The sequence below is a fragment of the Scyliorhinus torazame genome, chromosome 9 (genome assembly GCF_047496885.1).
Source record: "Scyliorhinus torazame isolate Kashiwa2021f chromosome 9, sScyTor2.1, whole genome shotgun sequence".
Classification (NCBI taxonomy): domain Eukaryota; kingdom Metazoa; phylum Chordata; class Chondrichthyes; order Carcharhiniformes; family Scyliorhinidae; genus Scyliorhinus; species Scyliorhinus torazame.
Window position 1 is genome coordinate 102,789,470 of NC_092715.1, and position 18,990 is coordinate 102,808,459.

An 18,990-nucleotide genomic window follows, 5' to 3' on the forward strand; every position below is an offset into this window, starting at 1 on the left:
ACCTCCAGGGACCGATCAAAGGCCCCCTCCCATCAACCTATCCAACACATTTGCCAAATTTGCCACGGCCGCCGCGTCTTCAATGCCTTCAGGCATCCCGACAATCCTTAGGCTTTTCCTTCTGGAGCAATTCTCCAATTCATCCACCTTTTTTTCTGTGTCTCCTGCATCAGTCCCATCTCAGCCACCAATGAGGCCAACTGCTTCTCGTACTCCCACCGACTTCTCCACTTTTTGGATCACCAGGACCTTGAACTCCAGCCTCTGCTCAACTCACTCAACCCCAGATCTCAGCCTTAGCTCTTCCAGGGCCTTGTTCCTCTGCTGCTGAAACTTATCATTCAGGAACTCCACTAACTGCTCTGTTGATCACTGAGTGGGCAGCACTCCTCCTTGCCCTCTGCCATCTTTCCCTTGGCGCGCCACAGAAACTCTCCTGCTCCAACAGCACTTCCTTTCTCGTGGCTCTCCTCATCCGCTGATCCATGCACCAGCCAAACCAGAGTAGTATTACCTTCCCCCGGCACTCCTGTAACTTTTGCCCTTAAATACTTTGCCCTTTGGGTGGAGAAAGGATCAAAAAATCTGCCTGGAGCAGGAGCCACCAAATGTGTGACCACTGACTCCATGGCTGCCACCAGATGATTTCCAAGTGCATAGATGGTGTTATTATTTTGCCTGAACTTTATGAATTTATGATTATGCTGTTGATTTCATGTTATTGTCTTTTATTTCTGACAAGGATGTACGATATATGAGAACAGAGGCAATTGTTGCCTGATATCCTGTTGTGGCAAAAAACCATACTGAGTTGGTAATGTGGCATGTAGTTTGTGCACAGCCCTGCCTTTTTTACGTGCTGCAATCTTTACATTTGCAAAGAGGGAATTAATTTTAAACACCCCTCGCTTCATTTATAGAAAAGATGAGTAGAGCCATGTGGGGTGCAGGGTGGATGGTTTGTGGGTGGTGGGTGGCAAGATTAGTAAGTCTTCCCTTGGATTTAGGAAAGCCCCCAGTTAGAGCTATTTGCATCAGGTATTATTTTGTATTTTTGTTAATTTGAGTCTTTAGAATCGGTGTTTATCTCCTACGAACGCAAGGACAGATTTTGTTTCCTAACGAGGAATAGGTTCCTTGTGATTCCTCTTTGTGTTTGGTGTCTCTGCAGTTGCTGGAATAGGAGGAAATGTGTGGTAGCACGTGTATGGGTGTGGTTGGTTATTCCTTGCTCGATTTTTTAGAGTGATAGTCTGTATGTTATGGATCTATGTTGTTGGAGCCCTTCTTAGGTTTGAGGGTAGGATAGGGTAGGTGGTGGAGCTCGTGGCCCTCCTCCAAGTGGTCTTATATCATGGTTTTTTGATTCCCTCCTCCTTGTAGTCGAGTCTTCCATGGGGGCCAATGTTGAAGGGCCTCATTGTCCCTGTTGAAGCAGCATTTCTTTGTCCCCTAGTATCTTCTTTGTAATGGCATACTGTGCTGGTGTGTGCCTGACCTTTGTTTAATCCTGATGTTCCTCCCTTATGGGGGATTCTTCTCCTTACCTGGCTAGGCAGTATGCTGTGTGGGTCCCGATTTGGTCTATTGGGTTACAGCGAGTTTCCCTTATGAATCGGGTGGGGGAGAGGATTATCCTCCTCCCAAGACATGCAATTGATAAGTGCCTTGACGATTCTTCTCCTTGGTGATAGGGTCTCCTTGGTTGAGGATGATGTGACTTTTCGAGTGTTAGTGGGGCTGGTGAGCTGCCTTGGGTGTGGTTAGTGAAGAGTGAGGCCAGTTGGGTGGGTTAGTCTTGGCATGTACTGGGTATCCTTGAGGTACTAACTCACATGTGAAAGAGTGTGCCAGACGAGGGCAGATCTAGTACGGTGGCTGGTATCCTGTTGCCCCTTTATGCTTGGGACATTTCTTCTTGAAGGCACTTAGTAGGAACATCCTGAGAGGCTGAGTCTTGATATCTTCTGAGTATCCTTAGTTTAATGACTCCAAAGTGCACAAGGGTGCTAGGCTGGGCCAGGTCCTGTACTGTGGTCCCCATGGGCGGGATTCTCCGCAATCAGCGCGATGTCTGCTGACCAGCGCCAAAAACGGCGCGAATCAGTCCGGCATCGCGCCGCCCCAAAGGTGCGGAATTCTCTGCATCTTGAGGGGCCGAGCCCTCACCTTGAGGGGCCAGGCCCGTGCCGGACTGATTTCCGCCCCGCCAGTTGGTGGGAAAGGCCTTTGGCGCCCCGCCAGCTGGCGCGGAAATGACTTTGCCGTGCGGCGCATGCGCGGGAGCGTCAGCGGCCGCTCACGGCATCCCCGCGCATACGCAGTGGAGGGGGTCTCTTCCGCCTCCGCTATAGTGGAGACCATGGCGAAGGCGGAAGGAAAAGAGTGCCCCCACAGCACAGGCCCGCCCACGGATCGGTGGGCCCCGATTGCGCGCCAGGCCACCGTGGGGGTACCCCCCGGGGCCAGATCGCCCTGCGCCAACCCCCCAGGACCCCGGAGCCTGCCCGCGCCGTCTTGTCCCGCCGGTAAGAGAGGTGGTTTAATCCACGCCGGCGGGACAGGCATTCCAGCAGCGGAACTTCGGCCCATCGCGGGCGGGGGAGAATCGCCGGGGGGGGGGCGCCAACCGGCGCGGCGCGATTCCCACCCCCGCCGAATATCCGGTGCCGGAGAATTCGGCAACCGGCAGGGGCGGGATTCACGCCAGCCCCCGGCGATTCTCCGACCCGGCGGGGGGTCGGAGAATCCCGCCCCTTATGCTTGGGGCGTTCCTTCTTTGCTGGGTTGTTATGAAAGGCTGAATGAGGTTTGAACAAATTGCTTTTTCTCTTCTTAGCTCCTACAAGGGTACAAACATGTATGATATCTGAGAGGAGGATGTCACAGTGTGTTATTGGTGCCTCTGGTGTTGCTGGAGTTGAGGGAGATTTGTTCTGGTCCGGTCCCGTGCATGGCGTGAAGATCATGGGCGGGATTCTCCGATATCGGCGCGATGTCCGCCGACCGGCGCCAAAAACAGCGCGAATCAGTCCGGCATCGCGCCGCCCCAAAGGTGGATAAAATAGATTCAGTATTTTATTTAAAATTTGCTGTTCAGCTACCCAAAGTAAAGCAACTAAATGGCGCATAGAAAATACTTCATCAAAACTACCTGATCTTTCTGTGCAAGCCATCTACCTCTCCCTGTAGATGTCCTCCCTTCTGAGCTCCAAACCCTTTTAGTAGTGTTCCATCACCATCTACTAAAATAAACTGATAAACATATAAACCCCAGTGCCTCCAAATAATGTGAAACCTCAACTGCTCACTGAAGTGCTGCTGTATCCTTTAACAGAATTGTTTCTCTCTGACCTCTTGCAGTGGTTCCAAGCTCAAATATGCAAGTTCATTCCTTCCCTGAGCCTTGAACGTATTCTGACACTTCAAGCCCCTTCATGTCCCTAGTGTTCTTATCTCCATTACTGATGAAATGAGTATCAGTAACACGTCAGAGCGCTCGAGAAATATCATCGGCAATGCCTTTGCTTCATCCTCCAGATTCAGTAGGAGGACTGTCAAGCAAATGCTAAAGGCCTTCTTGGAATCAGAAGCATTCAACCAAAACTGCTGCAAAATTAACAGATGGCTGCAAACCATCTCTTTCACCAGGTCCTGTTCCCTCAACTCTCAAATGGCCAGTCCACCAGAGAAGAACAAAGAAAATGGTACAAAGATACTGTGAAGCTCTCCTTGGAGCGTAAAGGCCTTAACCATAATGCCTGGGAGGAGCTTATTAATAATCTTTATTAGTGTCACAAGTGGGCTTACATTAACCCTGCAATAAAGTTACTGTAAAATTCCCCTAGTCGCCACACTACGGCACCTATTCGAGTACACTGAGGGAGAATTCAGAATGTCCAAATCACCTAAGAGGCACGATGTTTGGGAATTGTGGGAGGAAACCGGAGCACCCGGAAGAAACCCACCCTGACACGGGAGAACGTGCAGACTCCGCACAGACAATGACCCAAGTTGGGAATTGAATCTGGTCCCTGGCGCTGTGAAGCAACAGTACTAACCACTGTGCAAGCATGCCGTTGTCAGTCATTCAAAGTGGTAACAATTTGTCCAATCAAGTTGCAGTGCTCTGAGTCCCAACAGCTTAATGGTAAGGCAAAGCGGTGGCAGAGAAGGGAAAAAAAGGAAGCAAATTTTGCACTTAAGATGCGACTATCTTGCGGGATGCCCTTCCCCATGTACCCAAAGATCTGCAGGTTGAGAATTAGTCTGTTCAGTCACACGAAGACCCAAGGCAAAAACACATGACCCTGAGGAGATGTCAACCTGGAATTGAGGGACATCGACTATGACGTTCAGTGTCCCAATGGTACTCCTAGCCACGAGTCTCTCACTCTCCAATATTTTTGTTGTAAATTTTATCTTCATGTTTATCATTAAAATATGTAGAGCAGAATTCCAAATAACTGCCAATATTCTACTAAGATTTACAGATTTGCAGAAAAATACAGTGCAGAAAAAGCCCTTCGGCCCATCGAGTCTTCACTGCTGCATGAAAAGCATCTGATCTGCCAATCCTAAACCCATTTGCCAGCACTTGACCCATAGCCTCGAATGTTAAGACGTGCCAAATGTTCATCCAAGTACTTTTTAAAGGATGTGAGGCAACCCACCTCTACCACGCTCCCAAAGTACGTTCCAGACCGTCACCGCCCTCTGGATAAAAACATTTTCCCTCAACTCTCCCTGAATCTCCCGCCCCTCACCTTGAACCTGTGTCCCCTTGTAACCAACCCTTTAACTAATCATAGAATCATAGAATTTACAGTGCAGAAGGAGGCCATTCGGCCCATCGAGTCTGCACCAGCTCTTGGAAAGAGCACCCTAACCAAGGTCAACACCTCCACTCTATCCCCATAACCCAGTAACCCCACCCAACACTAAGGGCAATTTTGGACACTAAGGTCAATTTATCATGGCCAATCCACATCTTTGGACTGTGGGAGGAAACCGGAGCACCCGGAGGAAACCCATGCACACATGGGGAGGATGTGCAGACTCCGCACAGACAGTGACCCAAGCTGGAATCGAACCTGGGACCCTGGAGCTGTGAAGCAATTGTGCTATCCACAATGCTACTGTGCATTGGGACATCTGTCCCCTAACCACCCTGTCCATGCCCCTCATAATCTTGTACACCTCGATCAGGTTGCCCCTCCGTCTTCTCTGCTCTAAAGAAAACAACCCAAGTCTATCCAACCTGTCATCATAACTTAAATGTTCCATCCCAGGCACGAAACCACCCCTGCACTTGCTCCAGTGCAATCACATCCTTTCTATAATGTGGCAACCAGAACTGCACACAATACTCCAGCTGTGGCCTCACTAATGTTCTATATAACTCCAATATGAATCATAGAATCATAGAAGTTTACAGCATGGAAACAGGCCCTTCGGCCCAACCAGTCCATGCCGCCCAGTTTTTACCATTAAGCTAGTCCCAGTTGCCCGCACTTGGCCCATAACCCTCTATACCCATCTTACCCATGTAACCATCTAAATGCTTTTTGAAAGACACAATTGTACCCGCCTCTACTACTACCTCTGGCAGCCCATTCCAGACACTCACTACCCTCTGAGTGAAGAAATTGCCCCTCTGGGCCCTTCTGAATCTCTCCCCTCTCACCTTAAACCTATGCCCTCTAGTTTTAGACTCCCCTACCTTTGGGAAAAGATGTTGACTATCTACCTTATCTATGCCCCTCATTATTTTATAGACCTCTATAAGATCACCCCTAAGCCTCCTACGCTCCAGGGAAAAAAGTCCCAGTCTATCCAGCCTCTCCTTATAACTCAAACCATCAAGTCCCGGCAACATCCTAGTAAATCTTTTCTGCACTCTTTCTAGTTTAATAATATCTTATTTGCTTTTGTATTCTATGCCACGATTGATAAAGATAAGTGTACTATATGTCTTTTTCACCACCCTATTAGCCTGACCTTCTGCCTTCAAAGATCTATTTGCAAATACGCCAAGGTCTCTTTGGTACCCGGTATGGTGCCATTCATTGAATATTGCCTTGTCAAATTGCTCCTTCCAAAGCGTAACATCTCACACTTTCCAGGATCAAATTCCATCTGCAACTTTTCTGCCTATTTGACCATCCCGTCTATATCTTCCTGGAACCCAAGACTCAGAGCCTCACTGTTAACCACCGGCCTATCTTTGTGTCATCCGCAAACTTACTGATCCTACGCCCCACATAGTCGGAAACGTAATGGATAGAAAGCAAACGAGTCAACTCTAATTGAATCTGACTTTTAGGGTGCGACAGTAGTGCCTGAAAAGCAGCACGCCGTGGTGCAGTGTGGTAGATAGAAGCCAGAAGACCCTGCTCCTGGGATCTACCCGGATCGCAACGCGTCGCGAGATCTATCGCAATATCGTGAGACGTTGCAATGTGAATCCTGCTCATTGTGGGTGGGATCACTTTTTGGAAAATCTGTATATTAGAGCGAGACAGCTAGTCTCACTTTAATATGCAGTTTCCTGAGGCACCCGAGGCATTGAGATTTATCCACTTCGCCTTACAGATCTCGAGCGAATGCCGTTCAGTACTGATCTCCACAAATGGGGACCAGGCGGAACGGCACTCGTCGGGGCTTCCCAAGGGATCGGAAGCCCTAGGCGCTTGCCCTCTGCTGATGCCACCTGGGCATCTTGGCACTGCCAGCCTGGCACCCTAGTGGTTCCAGTTGGGTGCCAGCCTGGCACTTCCAAGGTGCCCAGTGGCACTGCCAGCTGGCAGGGCACTGCCAAGGTGCCAAGCTGGCATTTTTCGTGTGGAAGAGATTGGGCTGGAGGTGCCCTGTGCGATGTTAGGGGTGGTGTGGGTGGGCCCCAGGACCCTTCCACAGTGAGTTGGGGCTTGGGGGGGGGGGGGGGGGGGTTGCGGGGGGGTTGGAAGATATCATCATAGAATTTACAGTGCAGAAGGAGGCCATTTGGCCCATCGAGTCTGCACCGGCCCCACACCTCCACCCTATCCCTGTAACCCAGTAATCCCACCTAATTTTTTTTTGGACACTAAGAGCGATTTAGCATGGCCAATCCACCTAACCTGCACATCTTTGGACTGTGGGAGGAAACCGGAGCACCCGGAGGAAACCCACGCAGACACGGGGTGAACGCGCAGACTCCGCACAAACAGTGACCCAAGCCGGGAATCGACCCTGGGACCCTGGCGCTGTAAAGCAACCATGCTAACCACTATGCTACCGTGCTGCCCACTGTGCTACCGCGTCCCGTGCTGAGCCACAGGATGCGTCGAGGGCTCCAGAGATCGGGGCACCATTTACAAATGGTGACCGATCTCTCGCTAACTGAGGAGTTCCTGCGAGCGGAGCTCCTCAGTGCAAAAAATGGAGTTATGTACGGCCTTGGCCCCGCGTTTCCCACTGAGGCCCAGTATTTGATCCGAGTGACGTTAGATAGCATGTTTCTCAGCACTGCGAGTGCCGGGAATCGTGCGACTAAACATGCTTGCTATGGGACTTTATTCCCATTTGGTTAAGTTGGCCCTTAACATTTAACTCAATACCTTGCTCTCGTGACCACATGTTCGCCCTTGGCCTTCTGTAATGCTCCAGTGAAGCCCAGCGCAAGCTGGATGAGCAACATCTCATTTTCTAGTTGGGCACTTTGCAGCCCTCGGGACTCAACATTGAGTTTGGCAACTTTAGATTTTTACCATTTCTCCTCCATCTTTAAACTTCCCTTTCTTTTTTTAATATTCCATATATGTATTGCATCAATGCAAAATATACCTATCCCCCCTCACACCAGGCCATCTGTTGTTTGTTCTTAAAGTTGCTACTTTTTGTAACAGTTTCTGCTCTAACACATTCTCCCTCCTTTCAGTTCAGATGAAGAGTCTGCGGACTCTAAATGTTAACTCTGTTTCTCTCCTCATAGATGCTGGCAGACCAGCTGGGTTTTCCTAGCATCCTCTGTTCTTGTTTCAGATTTCAGCATCTGCAGTATTTTGCATATTTTAATTAATTTCTTTGGCTGTTTTCCATTCTAAAAACATGTCGATCCTGACCCTTGTTTCATTTTCAAATAATACTTTCTTGATGATACTGAAAAATGAGATTCTGAAAAAATGGAAGATTTACAATATCTTTGAGGCAACAAAATTTACATTTTAAGATTAAACAGAGATATGAGTAGAATAAACCCATAAATCCAAATACCGAAAGCATCCGAAAACCACTTTTTTTGAGCCTCATCGACCTTTAACACAGGAAATTTAGTTGTTTGTCTGCATTGTTTACTTTCCGGTTTTACTGGTTTGCATGTCAAAAAGAAACCTATTGCAGATACCAGGGGCGGGATTCTCCGATGCCCCGCCGGGTCGGAGAATCGCCGGGGGCTGACGTGAATCCCGCTCCCGCCGCCAGCCAGATTCTCCAGCACTGGATATTCGGCGAGGGCGGGAATCGCGCCGGTCGGCGGGCCCCCCCCCGGCGATTCTCCGGCCCGTGATGGGCCGAAGTCCCACTGCTGTCATGCCAGTCCCGCCAGCGTGAATCAAACCACCTACCTTACCGGCGGGACTGGCGGTGCGGGCGGGGCTCCGGGGGGGTGCCCCCACAGTGGCTGGCCCGTGATCGGGGCCCACCGATCCGCGGGCGGGCCTGTGACGGGGGGGCACTCTTTTCCCTCCGCCTCGGCCATAGCCTTCACCATGGCTGACATAGAAGAGACCCTCCCCCCCTGCGCATGCGCGGGGATGACATCAGCAGCCGTTGGCGCTCCCGCACATGCGCCGACCTTCGCCGGCCGGCGAAGTCCTTTTGGCCCCGGCTGGCATGGCGCCAAAGGCCTTCCACGCCAGCCGGTGAAACGGAAACCACTCCGGCGCCGGCCTAGCTCCTCACGGTGAGGGCTTGGCCCCTAAAGGTGCAGAGAAATCCACACCTTTGGGGCGGCCCAACGCCGGAGTGGTTCCCGCCACTCCATCCCGCCGGGACCCCCCGCCCCGCCAAGTAGGGGAGAATCCCGGCCCTGTATTTATTATTCAGTGATACATCTTACTCTTCTAGCCATTTTATTTACTTTAGTATAACTAGCCTAAGCTTAGGCTATTGTAATGTATGTGTTTCAGATAAAGGATAATCAAGCTGTATTGCATGATAATTAAAAAGTCAAATGGCAAGCAATGGACACTTGTTATTTATAAATGCAGTCGAGTTGGTGGAATAGATGTAATGTCTGTTCCTGATTTGTGCTGATTTGTGCTTTGTACAATGTTACTTTTTAATAGCGTGTGATATGTAACTGCAGTCAAATGAAAGGTTCAGGTGATGGTTGCCAGGTGACAGCAAAAAGATTCTCCTGCAGTAAACTGACAGGTTTATGGCTCATCCTTTTGCCTGCTGGGGGAATGAGTTCAGGAAATGAGTCTCCTGAGGAGCTTGAACTCTAGCTCAGCACAGAGGTACATACCAGATGGTGATCTTGGCACCAAGGCAAGCTTTGGAATAGGAACTGGATTTAAATCAAGCAATCATCGATTGCAATTTAGATGCCTCAGACAGAAATTATCAAACAGCTTCCTTGGTTTTTGATTCATGAGCATCTTGAGAACCAAGTCTTTGTTCACTTTACCAATAAATAGCTATAGTTTTATGTAAGGGGAAATTTTCTAAGACTGCTTCTGGGGGAATTAAGTCTCACCAGTCAGCAGCACAAACTGAAAATTTAAATGTGCACTGCATACAGTTTTTCAATCAAAATCACAGAGCATTGTTTCTGCTTTGCATTGTAGGTGAAATGTTCTACTTACAGCACTAACTCAAAATTATCTCAGTCAACTGCATTTTAAAGAATTTTTTGCTGGCCTATTAGTGTAATTTTTGCTTTGTGATATGTTTTAATATACATTGTGGCATTTCTTCCAATTTTAGAAGGAACATTTTCTCTAGTGAATACTAAACTATTTAATATAATTACATATCAAATTTATGGCTGGTAGCCATTTTCCCTCTGAAATTTATGAATGATTAACTCAATTTGGCAATTGTAGTAAAACAGCCAGCTGAAATAATTCTGTTTTCCATACGTTCCAAACATCTAATTTCAAATAAACTGACTTCAGACCAGGTTTTGAGTGAAGATAACTTCTGGTAGAACAAGTACTTTGTCATAGTCTTATAGAGGCTGGGAAAATGCCAGTTTCTGACAGGATTTGATTAATAGCATATCACTTATCCCGCTTAGTTGAAGTGTGAATCTTCAATCCAACTCCCGGTTGACTTCACAAATTTGAATGTTTGAAATTTAACTTGGGAAGGGACGCATCTGCTCCCCAGCTCCATTATACGTCCCATCTGATATTCAGTGCAGGATCTAGAAATTTCCATCATTTGGCAGAATTCAGAATTTGTGATCATGGAATTCACCCTTTCAATTTGTTTCCGACCTCCAGTTCTGCAGAGTTGCATTTAAAATATTACCTGCTTTGGACTTTTAAAAAGGACAATATGACTTGAACTTATGAATACAATAACAGAAAGTGAACAGATCTTCGATTGATTCTGGCAGAGGGTGCTGTCTGTGGAATGTACATGGTGCCAGAGCCGCCAGCTGCCTGTTGAGGATGGAGATATCAAACGTGGCGTGTGAACTCCACAAGCATGGAGACAGTTCCGAGATCATATGTGACCAGGCGATCGGGACATCACTGATCATGGCTGCTTCAGCTACTAATTTTCAGGCCTTTTTTGTATACCCGAGTAGAAAGGGTATAGATTCAGCTTAATGGATGTTGACCCTTTTCTTTCACTCTAACACATGAAAAAATTACATGGAGAATGAGGAATGATGGGAAAATGGTACTCATGTTTTTGGGACGTTTCTAAATATTTTCAGAATCATTAGCAAGCAGGCTTCTCCCCTCAATTTTCTTGTGGCTCACATTTGAGGGTGAAAATACGCTTAAATGAGATATTACTTTTAAGTTAATTTTTTTTTGCTTAAAAGCATTGAATATACTTAATTTTGTCCTTTGATTTGAACAAATGATTTGAAAAATCGCTTCAAGAAAATTCCTCTTCTAAACCAAAAACTGAGACTGCGTAGTGTGTTTGTTATTATATTTTCTTTTTCTTTAGAAAATATTTTATTGAAGCATTTGCAATTTTCACAGTTTAACATATTAACATTTCTTAAACAACCGCGCTGACACACGCAAAACACCTAAACAAACAAAATCAGATAAAAAATGTAACGTCCCCTACTACTCCCACCCTATTCCTTAGTTACCCGTATACTAAGTTCCCTGTCCTTATCTAACATTGCCATGCTTCCTGTTTTCCCCCTCTCCCGCTTATTATTATATTTTCTGATGCATCAAGTAGAATGGCCATTGAAATGAAAATCATATTTATAAATTTTCACTACAATATGATAAGTAGTTTTGATTGTATTCTTTCAACAATGAATCTTTTAGGTCATTTTCATAACCAACCTCCTAAGGGCGCAGTGTGGAATCCCCAAGATGTCATCTCCATTGTTACTTTCACATTTTTATTAATTTCTCATGACGTTTAAATTTTAGAAATTCAGTGCTCTTTATAACCCTGATTGTCTTCTCATTGTGTGGACAATACTAGATCCACTTTAGATTGTACAGGGAGCACGGATACAGATTCAGCAGATTTTTTGCATTTTATTGTGCAAACTTTTAACAGTAACTCAGTGGTTTGATTTGGTTTAACTTCTGTTGCTATTCTGCATATTAAAGCTCAAGTAACAAAAGGTTCCTCACTTTGATTTGAAATTATTTATCTGAAATGGCGTTCATGAAGCTTGTTTTTTTTTTCATTTTGGAATTAAAATCCAAGCAAGTTACTTATTCATACAAATATTCTTTAAATTCTGTTAATAGGCAGCAAATGTTGAAAACCTTTCAATGATGTGGCTGATGTCAGGAAGGAATCTGACTAAACAACCTGTGACTCTCCTAGAACTCTGTTATGGCAGGATGGATAACCTGAACCTTCAGCGTGTGGTAAGTATGAATGAAAATCTAAGATTTAAAACTAGGCTGTCAGTGTTGAACTGGATAGTTTAATATGAATGAATTACTGAAATAAGATAACTATTGAACTGTATAAGAACAAAAACAGTTCTACAATTATTGTTTACCTTTGCCATCTTTAGATTCAATATTCCAATGCTCTCTTGGTTGGCAAACTATAAATTCAGCTTATCGAAAACTCTGCTACCGATATCAAAAGGCCATTTTATCCATCGCTCCTATCCTTGCTGGCCTATTTTGGCTCCTAGTCACCTGACGCTTTCAATTTACAACCTTATGTAAAAGACGAGCTATTACGTAATTTGGACATTCTGAATTCTCCCTCAGTGTATCCGAACAGGCATCGTACTGTGGCAACTAGAGGATTTTCACAGTAACTTCATTGCAGTGTTAATGTAAGCCTACTTGTGACAATAATAAAGATTATTATTACATTCATTCATGGCCTCATCCCTCCTAATTTACATATCCTCCTTCAGCTTTACTGGAGCGAATTCTCAGGGACAGGATTTAGACCCATTTGGAAACAAATGGACTCATTAGTGATAGACAGCCTGGTTTTGTGAAGGGAAGGTCGTGCCCCACGAACTTGATTGAGTTTTTTGAGGAGGTGACAAAGATGATTGATGAGGGGAGGGCGGTGGATGTTGTTTACATGGACTTCAGTAAAGCCTTTGACAAGGAGCCTCATGGCAGACAGGTACAAAAGGTGAAGTCACACGGGATCAGAGGTGAGGTGTTAGGATGGATACAGAACTGGCTCGGTCACAGAAGGCAAAGGGTAGCAGTAGAAGGGTGTTTTCTGAATGGAAGGTTGTGACTCGTGGTGTTGCACAGGGATCTGTGCTGGAGCGTCTCTTGTTTGTCGTATACATAAACAATTTAGAGGAAAATGTAGCTGGTCTGATTAGTAAGTTCGCGGATTACACCAACGTTGTTGGAGTGGCAGATAGTGTTGAGGATTGTCAGAGGATACAGCAGAACATAGATAGGTTGTAGACTTGGGCAGAGAAATTGCAAATGAAGTTTAATCTGGACAAATGTGAGGTAATGCATTTTGGTAGGTCTAACATAGAGGGGAAATATACTGTAAATGACAAAACTCTTAGGAATATGGAAAGTCAGTAAGATCTGGGCATGCAGGTCCACAGACCATTGAAAGTGGCAACACAAGTGGACAAGGTAGTCAAGAAAGCATACAGAATGCTTGCCTTCATTAGACGGGGCATTGAGTATAAAAACTGGCAAGACATGCTACAGTTGTATATAGCTTGGTAAGGCCGCATTTGGAATATTGCACACAATTCTGGTTGCCACATTGCCAGAAGGATGTAGAGGCTTTGGAGAGTGTGCAGAGGAGGTTTACCAGGATGTTGCTTGGTCTGGAGGGTGTTAGCTGTGTGGAGAGGCTAAATAGACTCAAACTGTTTTCATTAGAAAGACGGAGATTGAGGGGGTGACCTGATAGAGGTCTACAAGATTACGATGGCATGGATAGAGTGGATGGGCAGGCACTCTTTCCCAGGGTGGAGGGGTCAGTCACCAGGGGACATAGGTTTAATGGGGCAAAGTTTAGAGGACATGTGCGAGGCAGGTTTTTTACGCAGAGGATGGTGAGTGTCTGGAACGCATTGCCAGGAGAGGGTGTGGAAGCAGATACATTAACGGCGTTCAAAAGGCATCTTGACAAGCACATGGATAGGATGGGTATAGAGGGATAGGGCACAAGGAAGTGCTGAGGGTTTTGGCAAAGGTTGGTATCATGGCCGGTACAGGCATGGAGGGCCGAAGGGCCTGTTCCTGTGCTGTATTGTTCTTTGTTCTTTGACAAGTCCTGCAGAATACTCCCTTCCTTCATCTTTGACTTCATGTGCATTCCTTCCTCTCACATCCCACCAATTGTGGAACGTCGTCAGCCTTTCAGACCCCTTACTCTGAAATATCATCCCTAAATGTCACTCTCTCTACACCTTACTCTCCTCCTCAAGTACACTATTTAAAATCCACCACGTTTTGGTCGCTCCACATAATATTTCCTTCTTTAACTCAGCATCCAATTTATTTCAAACCTTTTCAAAGCACTTTGAAATTTTCTGCATTAGAGGTGCTACATAAAGGTGCCATACAAGTTATTGATCATCTTCATGGTGAGTTTGTACATTTAATGTGATATGCTAAATTTAGTATCATATTTAAATTATACTGCCACAAATATTTCTGCATTGTTCAGTAGAGTTGTGTTTTTAGGATATGCATTGAAAGGACAACCGAGTATTTCACAATGGATGCACTGCACAACCTTGGTCACTAGTATAAACATTAGAATCATACAGGTCTTTTAGTTCCTTTTTGGCATTTACAGTTTACAAACAGCTGCTTCACTAAACTCCACAGAAAACAAATAACTATTACAATCTGAATTTTTTGATTTACCCCCTTGAACATGGCTGTATGAGAGCTTCACATTATAAGAGACAAGAGTTTACTGGGCTACTATTAGTCAGGAAAGGAGTGAAGTGATGACAGTAATCACAATTGAATGTTGGAAATACATCTCAAATTGTGCAGCTGTGTCTATGACCTTTATGGTTGTTGATATTTGTAAAATCCAATTTTTTCAGCTCTGCTGTATTCACCACTAACTGCAGATGCAGTGACTTTGAAGTGTCTGACGGAAAAAAAATTATGTATGTCATAGAAACTAGGGGGAAGAGCCATTCCTTTTTTTCCTGTGTCAAGGAGCTGACCTGTCAGTTTCCAACTGGAACAAATTCGCAGTGACAGTTTCCAGTTTCCATAGATTACACTTTTGAGTACACTATTTCAACTTATCTTGACTATCGAGTTGTAAATTATTCCCATGCTAAATTATTCATGAAGTGCACTCCATCATGTCATACACCTGGGTACTGACCAAATGCTATGGACTTTCAAGTTTAGCTCTGGATGCTTCCAACACTTTTGATGTGTCTGAAAGATAATGTATTGTGTTTTAATTGATCCCTTACTTCATATCATTATCTAGAGAATTAAGGTTTGTTTTTGCCAATGATGCAGATTTTCTTATTTTAACAAATGTTCAGCGGTTCAACATTGGAGAGAGTGAAGCATTTTAAAAAGAGAGTAAAACATTGCTACTCAAATTTGGATAATAGTTTTATAAATTTGTGCCAGTTTTTAAGTATTTATCCAACAACAGCTGGAAGAGCCCCCACATCCTATGTAAGGAACTGATATTCTTCAACTGGAAAATGTCTCATGTCTACAATGTTATGAGTCTCAGAATTCATCCTACCAGATTCCAACGAGTCTGCAGCTTAATAAAAAAATTAAAATACCTTGGGGAATGGCCATGGACTGAGTGCAGCTGTGGGCAGCTGTTCTTCCCTAACACTACAGCATTAAATGTTGACTTGAACACTTTAGTGGGTCAGAAGTCATATCATGCATTAACATTAGCATATAAATAGCATTGTTAATTAAAACTAAATGTACGTGGACTAATAGCTTATCCTTTGAATGTAATGGAAAGTGAAATCCTTGGGCGGGATTCTCCCACACTTGGCGCGATGGCCCGCACCGGCGTCGGGCCACCCGGAAGTTACGGAATCCTCCGCACATCCGGGGGCTAGGCCGGCGGCGGAGGGGTTGGCGCTGAGCCAAACGGCGGTGAAGGGCCACCGTGGTCCCGCGCATGCGAAGAACCGCCGGCGTGTTCTGGCACATGCGCAGAACCGCTGGCGTGTTCTTTCACATGCGCAGGGGGTTTCTTCTCCCCGCCGGCCATGGCAGAGCACTACAGAGGCCGATGCGAAGGAAAAGAGTGCCCCCACGGCACAGGCCTGCCTGCAGATCGGTGGGCCCCAATCGTGGGCCAGGCCACCGTGGGGGGCACCCCTGGGGACGGATCCTATCCGAGGACCCCGCTAGACGGCCGACAAGCCAGGTCCCGCCGTGATGGACCATGTCCATTTCCCACCGGCGGGACTGGCCGAAAACAGACGGCCTCTCGGCCCATCAGTGTCCGGAGAATTGCCGGGGGGGCCGCGGCGTGATCCCCGCCCCCGCCCGAAAATTGGCAGCCGGCGGCGGAGCGCTGGGTGGGATTCACGCCGCCCCTCTGGCGATTCTCCGACCCGGCGTGGGTATCGGAGAATCCCGCCCCATGTGTTCCAGTATGAAAATACCAATATGTATTTGCATAGAAAATAAACTACATTCTATCAATGTATTTAATGAATAATTGTGGTACATCCTGTAAGTTTTGTATTATTTTTAAATGAATAAAAACTTGGTCATGATAACTTTCTATGTGAAAAGTGGCCGGGATTCTCCAATTCCGCAGCCAAGTTCTGACGCCGTCATGAAATCGACGCAACCACTCCGGCGTCAACGGTCCCCGATATTGAGGAATTCTCCCCTTCCTAAGTGGCTAGGTCGGCGCGGAGTGGTCCCCGCAGCTCCAGCCGGCACGTAACGGCCGGCGCGAGTCAACGAATGCGCGCTACGGCCGGCGTGATTCTGTGCATGCACGTGGGTTCCCGTCTCCGCGCCGGCCCCCGTCAATATGGCGGAACCCTGGTAGGAACATAGGCCCCCACGGAACCAGCCCGCCCACTGGTGGCCCCTCCCGGGGTCAGATCCCCCCCGCTCCAGGACGGCCCCCGCAGACATACCTTCCAGGTCCCGCCCGTCGGGGCCCAGAGAATCGCCGGGAGGGCGCTTTCAACGGCCTCCGACCGGCGCAGCGGCGATCCCGCGAGCTCCCGAAAATTGACGCTGGAGAATAGGTAAGCCTGCGTCGGGGCTGCGGAGCGCGATTCTCTCATGCCGCCCGGGGGTTCTCCGACCCGGCGCGGGGTCGGGGAATCACGGCCAGTGTCTTTTACTGCATAAATTAAAGAAGCAATACAAAGGGCACGATTTACTGGCCTTATCCCACTGGTATCAGGATGAGACATAGCCAGTAGGTCCCAGGAGAGGCCTCTCCCAGGATTCCCGACTGTTCTTGCACCATGCGAGATCTAACCAGAGATATCGGGATCTGGATCCCGCTCACAAGATGGTGGATTTCAGACTCGCATAGTTAAGTGAGTTTAGAAACTCACTCAACTATGAGGGCAATTTTATTCTAAAAATCTGGGCGGGATTAGCAGGCCCCAGGAACGACCCCACTATCTAACGGCACTTTGTTGTACCATTGGCACTGCCAGAATGCCCAGGTGACACTGCTAGGATGCCAGACTGGCAGTGCCAACTAGGCTGGCATATTGCCCACACCAGGAATCTAACTATGGTGCCCTGTTTGTGTGAGCTGAGTGCAGGGTGCCTGAGGACTCCTTTATAAATGAATTGGGGTATTGGACAGGTCCGGGAACGCCCTGATCTCTTCCTGTCAGAGCTCTTCCGTGCAGGAAATGACGCTAAGTGCGGCCTCGAGGGTTCCTCGCTGGGGGTTCCTAGATAGTGGGGCCAGCGCTGGGAATGACCCTGCTAATCCCGCTCTGAGCAGACTCTGATATCTTTTGGTGAAATCGCACCCATGAACTGTCTTTGTACAGCACACTGATGTGTTAAACTATCACATTTTGAAGCAGTAGGATATGTGTCTCTGTCCATTCTGTGGAAGTATTTCTGTAAATGATGTGAGAGATGAGCCTTCAGTACACTCACTCATCTATTAGTGCCATTTGACAGAAGCTATATGCCTACTGTCTCAGTTTAAAATGTTCTAAGGATCAAAAAATAGGGAGAAAATAAAATTACAAAATTGTGATGAGACCTGTGAATAACATTTATTTCAAAAGAATTATAGTTATTAGAATTTTCCTCAAGTTTGAATTACCCTTCTCATCTATTTTTGTTCAAAACTTGCAAATAATAATAGCTTGAAAGAGCGTTAATATTTACAAATGGTTCTTGTGGACATAATTTATTGCAAAAATGGCTTCGAGAGTTTTTTTACCTTTGTAATCATCACGTTGAATTTATATTTGTTGTTGATGTCAGTTTTATATTTGGATTATCTGCTGCTCACTACTTATTGTGTCCTTCTGGAATTGAGAAAATACTGAATAGTATCGGGCCCATTCACAGAGGCTAACACAGCACAATCCCTTTACTGCCCCTAAGAACAGCAATTCACCCATATATAGGAAACAAGAACTACACCAACCACATGACTGAGCAGGCAACATCCCTACCAGTATCCAAATGTGTATGCTTACGTTTGAAAAGTTCAAGATACAGTGGAATAATAAATGTGACCTTCTGTTATCTTGAGAGAAAGAGAAAGCACGAGAAAGGAGAATGACTCAGCTTAGCATATGCAACAGTACAGGAATTTAACTAGTAGTACATTTAAAATTCAATGCCTGTGCAAATTCTTTCCAACATAAATGCTTTTGACCACATGTGTAATGGGAACTGCCTAAGTAAACTTTCCACACTAGAATTACACCTCCCATCAGTGCAGGAGCTAAAGCACCACCAGCACAGCTGTGTAATTGCAACGTGGCAATTTACGTAGGCAGCTTCTTTAAGGATGCAAGGAGGCTTCAGGTGGACTTGGACAGACTAAGTGAATGTGCAAGAACATGGCAGATGGAATATAATGTGAAAATATGTGAAGTTATCCACTTTGATAGAAAAAGCAGAAAGTCAGAGGGCTAAATTCTCCGTTTGCCGACGCGGAAATCGCATTCGGCGGTCAGGCGGAGAATCCTTTCTGATGCCGAAATCGAGGGCGGTGCCTGTTTTCGGATGCTCCACCCCCTCCAAAACTGTATCATCGGTGAGTACGCCGCATGCCGCTGGGACGACCTCAGGACGTCACCTGAAGGCCCTCCCCTGATACTCCGCCCCCAATGGGCCGACTTCCCGA

General features: G+C 46.4%; 1 protein-coding gene across 6 annotated transcripts in view; it reads left to right on the top strand.

The window, feature by feature from the left end:
- LOC140429410 (uncharacterized) overlaps positions 1 to 18,990 on the top strand; it is a 379,567-nt gene that overhangs the window by 157,618 nt on the left and 202,959 nt on the right. For all 6 annotated transcript variants that reach the window (XM_072516350.1, XM_072516352.1, XM_072516351.1 and 3 more), the window contains one exon: positions 11,955 to 12,077. In XM_072516350.1, the coding sequence (XP_072372451.1) occupies positions 11,955 to 12,077 (123 nt within the window). The remainder of the gene's footprint in view (positions 1 to 11,954; positions 12,078 to 18,990) is intronic.